We start from the raw sequence: 15,201 nt of genomic DNA, 5'->3' as shown, positions 1-15,201 counted from the left end.
CCAACAGGTCATGTTTTCAGGCTTACCATTATTTTGCACAGGTGATTTGATCAGTTTCACTGCCTTAGTAATTACCACAGCTGTTCCATCTGAGGGAAATCCTGAAAACATGACCTGTTGGTGCGCCTTGAGGACTGGAGTTGAGAAACACTGGTGTAGAGCATATTTACTTTTTTTAAGCGCTTGGTTCTCTTTTTACATTTCTTGGTTACTTCCTGGTGCCTAGGCAAATGTCGTCATACATCCTAGGAGTCTTCAGGAGGGGAGCAGGGGTTTTCTCAGCTAAGCACACTCTCCTGCACACATGCCTGAGCTAAGAGCAGATCGGACCCAGGAAGTAAATGCTACATGAATCATCTGCCCTTAGTCAAGATGGCCACAGCCAGAAACGCAAAATAAATCATGGAGACATGGATGGCTGGGCGAGTTTGTTTTGAATGTTAAAAACGAACTAAAATAGTGTTTTTGGTTTGTGGTGCTTAGATGCAGTGTAGTTCTGCTTTAAGTGGTGCGAGGCTGGATTCAATCTAACTGGTTGTTGAGGGTGAATGAGAACCATTATGTAGTCCTTACCTCCCACCACTGTGTTCTTGGTAGGCCACATTTAGCTTTCTGCAGAGGACGCATGGGGGTGGGATGGTCACACACACACACCCAAATCCACATGTACATTCAAATGTGCACACACAGCAGAAATAGCCAGAAGGTAAAAACAAAAAAATATGATTTTATTTTGTTATAGCAAGAGCTGTGGTATTTTAAACAGAACGTCTTTGCATTTTGTAGTGTTTGTGAAAGTGGTAGTATAGAAAAACCACACCACACTACCTCTCTTACTGAATGATTTGGCCATAGAGACTGCTACCAGCGTGAATATGCTTCGGGACACATATCCTTTACTTATACTGGTTTGAAAAAGAAAAAAAAACACACACGTTGAATCTTTAGATCCAAGAACTAGATTTAGCACACTGTTTCTGAAAGGTAAGATAAGTATTATCATTTAAATAAATACAATTTGTACCAAAAGATAATCCACCTCTCTTCCTGGTTATTTCATCCCAATTAAGCTTTTTTGGTGAGTATTGTAATGGATGAGGTTATTGGAGATTGATCAGTTCATGAGCTGGAAGCGGGATTTCATTTCTATCCAATTGTGTCCTGCCAAGGTTTGTCTTTTGGTTTCTTTGGGGAATCTGGTGTTTTCTCTCTCTGATGCAATGGATTCTGGGAAAATGTCTGTCTCAATGGACCTGTAAGATAAGCAGAAGCTGTCACTAAACACCTGTGACTAACACATGAAAATGTCATTATTTGGCCTATGGTATATTGATTGTGCTTAGAGCAGCTATATAGTGTGCAAAAAGCTTCAGGTCAAAAAGTAAATGATTCTGCCTCCAGAAATTCATTGCAAGGCCTCATTTACACAGACCTACTGCTCTGTATGCCTGTGCAAAGGGCAGTCTTCAGCCACCTAAGATGCACAGGCGTTTCGTGCAGGCAACTAGTTGAAATCAAAATCAGGCGCTGGCTGCACGGAACTCCACCCGCATCTCAGAGTGCACAATTATGCATTCATCCCAAAGGTGTTCTATTGGGCTGAGGTCAGGACTCTGTGCAGCCCAGTCAAGTTCCTCCACCCCAAACTCGCTCATCCATGTTTTTTTGGATCTTGCTTTGTGCACTGGTGCGCAGTCATATTGGAACAGGAAGGGGCCATCCCCAAACTGTTCCCACAATGTTGCGAACTTCACTGGAACTAAGAGGCCAAGCCCAACCCCTTAAAACAACCCAAGACCATAATGTCCCCTCCACCAAATGATTTGGACCAGTGCACAAAGCAAGATCCAGAAAGACATGGATGAGCGAGTTTGGGGTGGAGAAACTTGACCGGACTGCACAGAGTACTGACCTCAACCCGATAGAACACCTTTGGGATGAATTGGAGCTGAGACTGCAAGCCAGGCCTTCTCATCCAACATATATTACAACAAAGACATGACCACAGAGTAAATCTCTTAATGATGAAGTAATGTTTGATCATTCGCTGCCACTCCTCTAATTAAGAGGCTCTAGCCGTAGCCAAAATGAAACGTAATTAAAGAATATCTCTGGGGAAAATCACCAGTGTGGATATCCCCGGGAAAAAAAAGATAGCTACTTTTGGCCAGAAGGGGCAATAAAGAGAGAAAGATGTATAAAAAATCAATATCAAACTTTATTAAACAAAGCCATACAGCTATTAAAAATATTTGTATATTAGCTCCCAGTGGAAGTTAAACAACATAAGTCCACTGAGACCGACCATAAAATGATACACTAGGTGTATGGCATACAAGTGGTGCATCAATGTAATGGACAAACTAACGCAGACTGACAATACACACAAAATAACAAACAGATAACACATGCAGTGCAGGCGCCTATGGTGACCCACATATGCATAGAGATCCCCTATGGCTAATCGCCAATAGTAAAAAGTAATCAATATGAAAAAAGGGGGTATATAGAGTATAGGGGGTGACTATGCAGATGTGGTCCCCCGGGGAAACCTGGAGACTGTAGCTAGCTAAAAGGGGTATCGCCGTTATAGTACGGTCACAGATCAAAGGCCATTTTAGGTATGGTAGGTGGCAGTATGAAACAAATCTTTAAATGGTTTCACAGGGGTTATAGGAGGCCCATCCTAGCTAGTGTATCTGAGCAAAAAAGTCCTGGGGATGTAAGGATTCACTAATGATTGCTTAAGTGTTCACTTAACTTCTAACGTGGAACAAATCCTAAGGACTGTCAGGCTGTGCCAGAATAATGTTCGTATGAAGGTAGCCTATAAATGGCAGATATTCCCTGTTGCCTTTTCAGGCCGTCATCAGCAAATGGTATATCCTGGCTGTATAACCATACAAAGGTGCCGTTGCGAGTACAGGTGCAACTTCCAAACTGTTTAGTATTAACAGATAATGTTCCATTATTTATGAATGCTGTGGATTGAACAAGCAAATGATATGGTTAACATTACCATCTCACTTCCTGGTATGGATTCAAGTACGTTAGGAGTGTCACCGGCTCATCATATTCCCATCCATCCACTATGGGTATGTGGGAGAATGGTCAAACATTCCCATAGACACACTCCTAAAACCTTGTGGACAGCCTTCCCAGAAGAGTTGAAGCTGTTATAGCTGCAAAGGGTGAGCCAACGCGGTATTGAACACTACGGACTAAGACCCCATTATAGTTCATGTGCGTGTAAAGGCAGGCGTCCCAATACTTTTGGTAATATAGTGTATGCTAAACAATGATGCTCAGGTTAGAAAACAAATGCTTAAAGCAGCTGTGAGGCTGACCACAGCTTCTACAGAGAGTTCATGTCCGTATTGTAGTCTTTTGCAAATGCAAAAACAAATGCACACAGAAGTTATATTTGTATATACAGGAAGTTAAACTCACTTACTGAATCCAATATGGAACACTTCTTTTGTGCAAGTTAAATGGTGAACACGTGTTTGCTAAAGCTGAAATTGGGCAGCACAGTTTTTAGTTAGTAAAACAGTACGTGTATAGTCCTAACTCAGTACCTAAAAACTTGCCCTGCTTCTGTGTAGGAGCATTCCATTCAAATTGTCGGTCAATGAAGTTAGCTCTTCCTCTGATGGATCTGGTTTCCGCCCCCATAGTTTTACAAAGCCAGTGCCAACCTCTTTACTTCAGGTAGTAAGCAGACCCATGTCTCCATTCCCTGGGGACCACCCTGTCCCCACACACCCTTATAATGTGACTGGCAACATATTCTAATTAGCCTTGAGAGAGCTGTGCAGTGCTGATCCATCTTGAAAGGCAATGCTACAGTCCGAGTTGCAGACAGGCATTGATGGGGCATGTGATGGTACTTCAACAAGCTTGCTGAAATGTCACTTTTGTTTTATTTTTTACTACTGCTTAGTTTCCTTATTGGAAGAAAAAAAGTACTTTTTATTCTAAAAGGAAAGTAATCAATAGTAAGACAAAAGCTACACACAGATTTCAACATACTGCTGTGTGCAATATTGTGCTGTATAGAGGTGTGGCTTTTAGACAAATGAGGAATGTAGGTAACTGAAAATAAGAGTCCAAGAGTTGTGCAATAACAAATACTGACATCCAGCACTGATAATGCTTCATTAAAAGAAAACCACATCTGTCTTCTGTCTAAAAATACAAGCGCCATGATGGTCTGTGGCTTCAATACTTTCTGTTCACTGACTTGGACCAGTTAGTGGTTTCCCTAGCAGATTAGGAAGTTATTGATTAGAGTGAATCCAGCACTACAGATCTGAATACTTGCTTGAAGCCGCAAAGTATTGAGGCCACTGGATAATCATGACAACCAGGCAACTTGCATTTTTAGGAGAGGTCAGCAATTACAGCTCTATATGCTCTTGCTACAGGTTTCTGGGTCTGCAAATTTATTGGAAACATTGCACCTTATGTAAGAAATTATACAACAGAAAGTACTGGAATCCACAAATCAAATGACAAACCTTTAAAAAGTGATATTAAAGTCTTATTTTTATTTAAAAAAAATAACAAACATGTTATACTTATCTGCTCTGTGTAATGGCCCCTCCCTCCTGCTGAGTGCCCCCACAGTAAGCAGCTTGCTATGGGGGCACCCGAGCTGAGCAGCTGTTCTGTGTGTGCATTCAAACATGGAGCCTGGCCCTGCCCCCTCCGTCTCCTGATTGGCTCACTGGCTGTGATTGACAGCAGCGAGAGCCAATGGCTCCAGCTGCTGCCAAAAGCCAATTAGGAGTGCGAGTCCCCGGAGAGGCAAGGCTCTACTGGACATTGCTGGATTGAAAGGAGGCTCAGGTAAGTATTAAAGGGGGCTGCTGCACACAGAAGGTTTTTTTACCTTCATGCATAGAATGCATGAAGGTAAAAAACCTTGTGCCTTTAAAACCACTTTAACAATGTGCAAAACTGAAATGTGTTTTACACAATAAAAATAAAATAAATAAAAGGGAAAAGATCAAAACACTTTTTTTTGATACACATAGGAACTGTAGAATTACTAACCTTTTGCTGCTATTTCCAGGTGGTGTTTTATTTTGTTTTCTCTCTCTTCCAACTGCTGAGCCAGTTTTGCATTTTTCCAACCTGCAGAGCAATACATTGATAAGCATTCTGTAGTAAAGTAACCTAGCAAAAGTACCAATTGCAGTCATATAATCTTCAACAAAATACGGTGCACATGCTACACAATTATTTGAAAAGGTCTCTTTAAAAAGGGGTAGGGCCCCGAAACACATCTACCCACCCACTGTTCCCACAGTCAAGGTGTTTGCTTTAGAGTGCATTGAGGGAGGTCGGCATTAATGTCTTCAGTCGGGTCCAGCTTTCCACCATTTGGCTCACAGATAAGTTCAGTTCCTGAAGCCTCCAGTTGTTAGTTTCCCCACTACCTCTACGCTTGTTTACCTTTGCCTATATAAGAATTTTGATTTTAATTGTTCAATAGTGTTGATTCAGTGCTCTGGTGCTTTGTTTTTATGTATGTAAAGCCAAAACCTCTTCTTTTTTTTTTTAGGTTTTGGTGGGTGAGTGGGGAATGTGTTAAAACCTCTGTCCACTTTTTAATGCTACCTGTGTCCTGTTGGGTGATTTTCCTCTCACTTGTCCTAAAGATAAAAAACAGTGTGAGGAAATCACTACAAAATGAGGGGAAATCCACCCTTTGACTGTTACCAGAATAGCTGTTCCCATTGGAAGCTCACCACTTGTTCCCATCATTTATAACCTAAACATTTTGGATTTCATATCACTTTCTGTACTGGAGACAATATAGTCACAAGGACAAATAGTGAGGTTGAATATCTGCAGTTGGGACAAAGATAGCAAAAAAACAAAAACACAACAACTTTTCCTACACTATTTAACTCTAAAAATAAAGTTTTGCCATTGCAAACACTTCTGGGGCTGGTTCACACCAGAACGAAGTTCAGGGAAAGCATGTTCTGTGCACGTTTCCCACACCGCAGGTGAACGCATTGCCTTTACAATTTGCATGTGGGTGCCAATGTATGGTTACCGGCACCCAAAATGCAGATTGAAAACGCAGTGCATTTGAGGGCACCAAATCGCATGGTACTGCAGTAACACGTGGTTTGGTGCAATGCGTTTTTAAAAGTACTGCAAACATGACTTTTCATGCGGTCTGGTGCATTATGCAGCTCATGCAAATAAATCAACTGTCAAAAACACACTGCACGGGAACATGCACTTTTTTGTGCCATGCTCTCTGGACATACCCAATTAACAATTCTTTAGGGTTTATAAAGAGGGATCTTCATTTTCTGACCTGGGTTGTAACAGTCCACAATGTGCTCTGTCAATCTGCCCCATTTTTTCTTAGTGCTGTTGGGCTGCTTTATCAATAGGGCAAAGGGGACAGACAAAGAGCACTCAGTCTTTGAGTTTGCTGGCTCCCCCATTGTCTGAATGACCTCAATCTCGTTCCTGCCCTTACAGTTCAAAATAGATATTACACCCCTCCAGGTCGGTCCACCGTGTACTTGTCCTCTAATCCTCACCAGAGGAAGGTGCTGGTCCAGTTCGCAGCTGAGAAAAAACTTAAAGTAAAGTAAAGAATTGGATGATTGCACACTACCATGTAGATGACCCAGAAGCTTTACTGTAACGATCCATAGATAAAAACATCAACACAGCTCCACGAAAAAAGTGTTTGTTGTGGTAGTGTGTGGTCATCCAATACTTTACCTCCTGTTCCTGTCCTATTGATACTTGTCAATGTATGTTTCTCTTCTGCTTTCCCCTGTCTGTGAAGAATATAGCTACAGTTTATGGTGGCTTTGCACCAGGTGTTAAAATAGCTCTGTATTAGATACTTAGTATATGGTAACAGTACATGCTCCAGAGAAGTGCGTTACCAGAATAATGAGTGACATGGTTCTTGCACATGCAAAAAACGCTTGTCTTTTGCCTCATGCCCTCTGAAATCGCATTGCTTATGCCCTGCTGCCATCCTATAAAAATTCCTCCTGCTGCAACTACTTCGCCTATACCCACCAACTCTTCTCCTATACTGTCCCTCTGTTGCTCATTCCACTCTTTCGGCTCTTCTTTTGGACCCCACCCCCCCTGTACTCCAGTGTCGGCAATAGCCCCAGTTTAATTTGTTTCACTTTTCTGGCACACATCGTACATCTTAAGCAGTAGCTCACACCTGTAGCCGTCACTGGAATAACAGAACACAGAATATTTAACCCTGTATACAGCCCTCATTTTTCCTCATAAACGGTGAATTTATCCTAGCAGTTGACAGGTGTACTTTATGCCCCCCCAGCTACTGTTTGGCTGTTGATGGCTGACACTAAGCCCGGGTTCACACTATAATGCGCTGCGGACCGCACAGGAGCGCTGTGCGTCCCTGTTCACCGTTTCAGGGACGAATCAGGACCGATTCTATGCCTGAATTCGGCCCTGAAACACAGCCAAAGACGCACAGCGGAAACGCACCTCTAATTCGCATAGGTGTGAACCCGGGCTTATACTGGCCAAACAACACCTCACATCAGGCAGTCTGAATTCAATGCTGGGTGTAAAAGTGTGGGGCATTTGTTATACATACTTCAACTGAATTTTTATGAGAGGCAAAAAGGGGTGATTAGGATTCCCTCTTGTACATGTCTCACTGAATAACGTGAAAAGGCAACAATAGCCATGATTCCTTTACAGTCAACTTAATATCCATTGCATTTCATTATATCTTCCATCACTCTTTTCCCCAAAGCTTCAGCAACCTTTCTGAAATATGTATCACACACATCATTGTAAATTTGCCTGGAAAGGAAACACACTTATTGAATCAGCTATAATTCATTCATATGATAATCTCCAGGACTACAAAAGACTTTTTTTAATTTGCATGTAAAAACTGCCAGTACTGCCCCAGTGTAACCATTAAGACCTAAACTTTTGCTCCAGTTGTTTTCCAGTAGAATGAATACATTGAAACAACATGGCTGCCCTGGATGGTTCCATCTTATTGTACACAAATAGGAGTATGTAAAAAGCAGCATTCACATGATAAAAAACAGTATGTTCTCTCAAATACAAAACAAAATGCCAAAAATACCAGATTGCAAACTCTTTACGAAGCCCTCCTGTTTTGGTAGTACTGATTGGTCATGCTTGACATGTTGTGGAATTTTCAGTTTTTCACGAACAGCTGGTATCCTCAAAAAAGCCACTTGGGCTATAGAGAAGAAGTTTGAAGTCACCCAATATGTGAACACGGCCTGAAATATAAGGTGCAGAAACGATAACTATGCCATATCAATACAACAAATTAAAGCATAAAGTGACTGTTGCTTTAACAAGTTATTAAAAAGCTTTCCCTGAAAAAACATACTTACCTTTCCTGCTGCCCGCGCTGCTTTACACGGCTTCATCATAGAAAGATCCTTCACTGAATTGTCTTGCAAAACCAACACTTCTGGAGTGATCAACTCTACCCCCTCTAGTGTGCAAACACTAGCCTCATTGGTCTCTCCCACCGACTTACATAGTTAGTAAGGTTGAATAAAGACACCAGTCCATTGAGTTCAAACTGAGCGAGTGTGGGTGCGTGTCTACAATTATGCCTATTTGTATTTAAGGTACCCATATAGCGCTGTGTCAATTTTTACGCAGCGCTCCACACATATCACACACTCACATCGGTCCCTACCCTCAAGGAGCCCATAATCCAAGGTCCCTAACATTCACATACTAGGGCCAATTTTTGGACAGAAGCCAATTAACCTACCAGCATGTCTTTGGAGTGTGGGAGGAAACCGGAGTACCCGGAGGAAACCCACGCAGGCACAGGGAGAACATGCAAACTCCAGGCAGGTAGTGTCGTGGTTGGGATTCGAACCAGTGACCAATTATCTGTCCTTTAATGATGCAGGGGTCAATGATAAAAAAAAAAAAAAAACTTATGTTGAAGAAAACAACCAGCAATAAGGTATATGGATACATTCTCAGAATTTATAAACTTGCTGTTGCAAAGACTTAAAATCCAAAAAGAAAAAAAAACAGGTCACTCTGGAGAATCACTATCCATGAGGCTGTCCAGGAGTCAACACCAACTTTATGACAAATGATAACAAAAGAATAATTGAATAAGAATGACAAAGTTAAGGCAATACTTACTGTAGGGAAATTAATGGTCAGGGGCAAAATGATCAGTGGCATTATACGGAAAACAGTCTTCATGACCCTGAGGTTGGGATTATTTACACCAGACTCTGCTCCCAGCTAGAAAAAAAAAAAAAAAAAACAACACAACTTTCATAAGTCCTGAAAAGGAACATGCATGCAAAATGTGCAAAGCTGAGGATAACAGCAGAGAACACTGAAGACTAAAGAGAAATGGAGGAAAAACAAAAAAAAACAAAACAAGCTTGAAAAGTTACCTCTAGAACAGCCCACATGCTGCATGTCACGACCAGTGGTAGTACATAGTAAGGGTCACCTAAGGACAAGTCTGCAAACCACCACAGGCCACCAGTCTGCATGCTGGGCACTGGAAGGTAAGCCATCTGTCTCAGTGCCACAAAGAATGAGATAAATATTGGAGCCTAGGAAAGACAGGAAAAAAACAAAAATATGACTTTTACATCTGTCTATGAAAAAGAATGACACTGGAATGCATACAGGAGGTGAACAACCAAATAGCGCTTGCTTTATACTGTAGGTTTTACTGCGAAAATGCCCAAAAGGATTTCCAAACGTTCCCAAATATTGTCTATAGAAAAATCCACTTTTGAATAGAGCAGGTGATGGTTAAAACCCATCTGTATTTTTTGCTCTCTCTGTCCTGGTGTGGAGATTTCCCTTCACTTGTTGTTCCATAGACACAATCTTAAAAAAAAAAGAAGTTCCACTCCACACATAAAAGCACAGGGATGGGTTTTACAAATGTGCATTGTGTTGTGACTGCTTCTGGAGTCTGAAGCCAGCAAAGTTAGATAGGAATTAACATGAATGAAAGTGGTTTTAAAAAGTCAGAAAGAGAGCCCAGTCATGCGACATGTTAAAGTCACCACTGGCTCTTATCTAACGAAGGAGCTCTCTCCTGCAGCAAGCAGTGTGCGAAACCTGGTAAAGTATAATGAAGAGCAGATCACCCCTTTGTTTTGTAGGGTACTATGGCAGAAGGTGCGAGCACTGAAAAGGGTGTAAGAAACAGGGTAGGATTTGCCATTCCTCTCATAGAAGGCAAAAATGACAGCTCATACAAGACCCACCTCCACCACAATCCTCTTCCCTTTCTCTAATCAGGTGCTGTTTCCCTCTTTTGCTCCACTCTATGCCATGATCAGTTTTCACTCCTTCACCTTTATGAAAACCCCATCTGCCCAAAACCATTTGACACACCGTTTCCTCTATTTTACTCCCGCTACCCTAAAATTCATGTTCCTCGTGGCCCATGAGCAGCTTCTGCTCTGATTTTCCCTGTAGTCTATAACTAGCTCTCTTTACACTCTGCCTGTCCCCCTCCCTCTCCATTATCAGTTTTTAGTGAGATGGTGCACTTTTCCAAATACACTATACCAAAAGTATTGGACGCCTGCCTTTACACGCAAATGAACTTTAAGGGTGTATTAGTCCGTTGGGTTCCATATTGCGTTGGCCCACCCTTTGCAGCTATAACAGCTTCAACTCTCCTGGGAAGGCTGTCCACAAGGTTTAGGAGTGTGTCTATGGGAATAAACAAGGAAGTGATTTCGCGCAGAACACTAAAAACAATACCACTTCATAATATGTGCAAAACATATAATAGGTCACTAATGTGAAATTCTTCGTGAGGGATCCAAATGATCCCCAGGGAATAATAAAATAAAGACAGTGACTAAAATGATGATGGGGTTAATAATAACATGTGAAAATAAACATAAATGTGCAAAAGGCAACAACAAAAGTTCATAAAAACGAAAAAAAGTGAGGTGGATCAATTAAGCATCAGTGAGTCCGCACCACTGATGGATGTAGTTCATGAATATTCTTGAATGACTAAAGTAAGTCATGTGGGAAGACATAGATGGTCTTGGTGTAGAAATATGCTCACATGCCCTTACCTCAAAGGACTTCGATAAAGGCCTTAATAGTGAAATGCTGGATGGCAGTAGGGATGACTGTAGTGGATGCTGCTGGATGACAGTGGATAACATCAGGTGGATGGATGTTCGTTGTGGAGCCGCATCAGGCTTGCACCAGGATCCGAATGGCCATGTCGAATAGAGAGAAGGAAAAGAGAGGGGCCTCCAATAGTGTGGTAAAACGATTTATTTAGATAAAAAGCACCGTAAAAAGCATTGCATGGGATGTATCACAGTGCAAACGGCGTACCGGCGCCACCTAGTACGAGACTTCCGGTCCGCGATAAAAACAACCGGGTCAAAGGGTATTGACTACCGGATGCATCGCCTAACAAAAATCCTACGCGTTACGTCACGTGACCACAGTGCAAACGGCGTACCGGCGTCACCTATTACGAGACTTCCGGTCCGCAATAAAAACAACCGGGTCAAAGGGTATTGACTACCGGATGCGTCGCCTAACAAAAATCCTATGCGTTACGTCACGTGACCTCGTGACTTGAAGTCACAAGGTCACGTGACGTAACACGTAGGATTTTTGTTAGGCGACGCATCCGGTAGTCAATACCCTTTGACCCGGTTGTTTTTATCGCGGACCGGAAGTCTCGTACTAGGTGACGCCGGTACGCCGTTTGCACTGTGATACATCCCATGCAATGCTTTTTACGGTGCTTTTTATCTAAATAAATCGTTTTACCACACTATTGGAGGCCCCTCTCTTTTCCTTCTCTCTATTCGACATGGCCATTTGGATCCTGGTGCAAGCCTGATGCGGCTCCACAACGGACATCCATCCACCTGATGTTATTCACTGTCATCCAGCAACATCCACTACAGTCATCCCTACTGCCATCCAGTATTTCACTATTAAGGCCTTTATCGAAGTCCTTTGAGGTAAGGGCATTGTGAGCATATTTCTACACCAAGACCATCTATGTCTTCCCACATCACTTACTTCAGTCATTCAAGAATATTCATGAACTACATCCATCAGTGGTGCGGACTCACTGATGCTTAATTGATCCACCTCACTTTTTTCGTTTTTATGAACTTTTGTTGTTGCCTTTTGCACATTTATGTTTATCTTCACATGTTATTATTAACCCCATCATCATTTTAGTCACGGTCTTTATTTTATTACTCCCTGGGGATCATTTGGATCCCTCACGAAGAATTTCACATTAGTGACCTATTATATGTTTTGCACATATTATGAAGTGGTATTGTTTTTAGTGTTTTGCGTGAAATCACTTCCTTGTTTATTTTGTGGTGGTTATGTGTACATTATTAGATTTTGCAGCAATACAATATTTTTCCACTTTTTAGCACACCATAGATTTTGCAGTATATTATGCAGCCTTATTATTCTTCACTTTCTAGTAGCGCAGAGGCTCTTACACTTTTTTGTGTCTATGGGAATGTTTGACCATTATTTCAGAAGTGCATTTGTGAGGTCAGGCACTGATGTGGACGACAAGGCCTGGCTCGCAGTCTACGCTGCCAAAGGTGTTCTATTGGTTTAAGGTCAGGACTCTGTGCAGGCCAGTCAAGTTCCTTCACCCCAAACTCACTCATCCATGTTTTCATGGACCTTGTTTGTGCACTGGTGCGCAGTCATGTTGGAACAGGAAGGGGCTATCCCCAAACTGTTCCCACAAAGTTGGGAGCATGAAATTGTCCAAAATGTCTTGGTATGCTGATGCCTTAAGAGTTCCTTTCACTGGAACTAAGGGGCCAAACTCAACCCCTGAAAAACAACCCCACACCGTAATCCCCTCCACCAAATGATTTGGGCCAGTGCACATAGCAAAATCCATAAAGACACGGATGAGCGAGTTTGGGGTTGAGGAACTTGACTGGTCTGCACCTCAACCTGATAGAACACCTTTAGGCTGAATTAGAGCGGAGACTGCAAGCCAGGTCTTTTTGTCTATATCAATGTCTGACCTCACCAATATGCTTCTTGAAGAATGGTCAAACATTCATATAGACACACTCCTGTACCTTGTGGACGGCCTTCCCAAGAGAGTTGAAGCTGTTATAGCTGTAAAGGGTGGGCCAACTCAATATTGAACCCTACGAACTAAGACTGGGATGCCATTAAAGTTCACGTGCATGTAAAGGCAGGCGGCCCAATACTTTTGGTAATATAGTGTATGTGCTGAGCGAAAACACGGTCTTAATATACAGCAATGTATTAAACTGTGATATGGATCACTCAGGGGTCAAAAACAATCTTAAAAATTAATAAATCTAATTAGTAAAGGGTGGACAAGAAAAGGTGTCAGCTTTCATAGGTCTATTCTGATATTTTCTTTTTAAATATCATAAAATTGGTCACCCAAATTATATTAATCACTGTACAGTGTGTGTTTCAATACCTCTGGAGACCCTGTGTAAATTCTGATGTGCTTCACCAGAAATCAGATTATAATAGCATAGAAAGATAAACAAGCCTTATGCACTAGGGACCAATGGCAGGCATAGCCATAGGTTACTGGCTGGTCCAAAACGGGATGGGAAAACACTAAGTAGTGGGGTCAGGGAGAGACATGTCATAAAAGAGGGTTAAAAATATATCTTAATACTAATTTTAATATTAATTTTAATATTAAAGCCCTGCTGATGTTGGGGCTATATATTGGGCAGCATATCATCTTTCCAAAGAGTTGAGTAAGAGAAGGGCCCCATATCCCACAACTGATATGCATTGGAATAACATTTGGTCTCCTTTCCTCTAGGGGGGAAAAAAATAAATAAAAAAAATTGTGCTCTTCCGGTACTACAGCTTTACAGTAAAGCTGACAATTACACCAAAAAGCTGAAAAACTACATTACAGTTAGCAAATGGTTACCATACAGTCCTCGCACCTGCACAAGGGGCACCAGAAAGCCACGGAGTGGATTGACGTTATGTTTCTTCTGATATAATGTAAGGTCCGAATATGCCTTGGAAACTAAAGTGGCAGAAGAAGAAAGTGACATTAGGCCCCAAAGTAGATCTAAATCCCAACTGGAAGACATTTCGTATTTTAAAGCACTGTGTATCAAACTGTTGCTTTTTTTAAAAGATATTCTTTTCAAGTTTTTTTTTGCATCTCAGTGCTGCTGATCCCCTCCCACCACTTCCTATTTACATGCATTCAATCACATCATGACTGCATGCCATTGTTCTGGACTGGCTTACCGATAGTGACAACGATAGACCATGTCTACACAATGGTAAAAAATGGGTTATGGCCTGCGCACTCTGGACCAAAATAAATATAGATATATACAAAATTGAGTGCAAATACAATAATTTGCAATAATACAATACAATAATAAAGTCCATACACTGCCACCAGATGTCTCCAGTCAAGTGAAGGTGAAATACTTCTTATTGAATGTGAAGAAAAAAATGTGCATTCTTCCATAGGATTACTAGGCAAACATCCTATCACCAAACAAAACATGACACCCATTACAGGTACTCATATAAAGCATGGGTAACAAAGAAATGTGTCCTCCAATGGAAACGGCCCAAAAACGATGATCCGCCAACGAAGGTGAGGTTCATAAAAAAGGAGAAAAGAACTCCTCATGACCCCTGATGACGAAACGCATTGGTTCGGTTAGTGCGTGACACGTCACTTCCACCATCCGTGTGGAGCGCAGGTGGAACGCGATGGGCATGCCCGATTGGTTTTTATGGGCATATCAAGTTTTACTGAACTGTAAGTGGATACTTTTTATAAATAACAGTTACAAGCTACCACATGAGGAGTTTTTTCTCCTTATTATTTATGAACCTCAACGTTTCCATCGGAGGACACATTTCTTTGTTACCCATGCTTTATATGACTACCTGTAACGGGTGTCATGTTTGTTTGGTGAGTAGGATGTTTGCCTAATAATCGGTGGAAGAAGGCACATTTTTTCTTTACATTCAATAAGCAGTATTTCACCTTCACTTGACTGGAGACATCTGGTGGCAGTTTATGGACTTTACTATTGTATTCCCATACATTTTTTTTTGTATATAGGAGCGCAGTATGGAAAATTTATTATAATT

At 41.6% G+C, this 15,201-nt stretch overlaps 1 protein-coding gene across 1 annotated transcript in view; it reads right to left on the bottom strand.

Annotated features, from left to right (window-relative positions):
• Positions 1-707: 707 nt before the first annotated feature.
• Positions 708-15,201, bottom strand: part of OXA1L (OXA1L mitochondrial inner membrane insertase) — a 28,217-nt gene continuing 13,723 nt past the window's right edge. Inside the window, exons 5-10 of the mRNA XM_073632237.1 lie at positions 14,019-14,104; positions 9,462-9,626; positions 9,199-9,303; positions 8,138-8,300; positions 5,059-5,139; positions 708-1,253 (exon numbers count right to left, since the gene is read on the bottom strand). Of these exons, the coding sequence (XP_073488338.1) occupies positions 1,147-1,253; positions 5,059-5,139; positions 8,138-8,300; positions 9,199-9,303; positions 9,462-9,626; positions 14,019-14,104 (707 nt within the window). The 3' untranslated portion in view covers positions 708-1,146. The remainder of the gene's footprint in view (positions 1,254-5,058; positions 5,140-8,137; positions 8,301-9,198; positions 9,304-9,461; positions 9,627-14,018; positions 14,105-15,201) is intronic.

Source organism: Aquarana catesbeiana, linkage group LG01, assembly GCF_042186555.1.
Source record: "Aquarana catesbeiana isolate 2022-GZ linkage group LG01, ASM4218655v1, whole genome shotgun sequence".
In the NCBI taxonomy this organism is placed as follows: Eukaryota; Metazoa; Chordata; class Amphibia; order Anura; family Ranidae; genus Aquarana; species Aquarana catesbeiana.
Note: the sequence above shows the minus strand (reverse complement) of the source record. Positions and strands in the feature narration are given on the sequence as shown.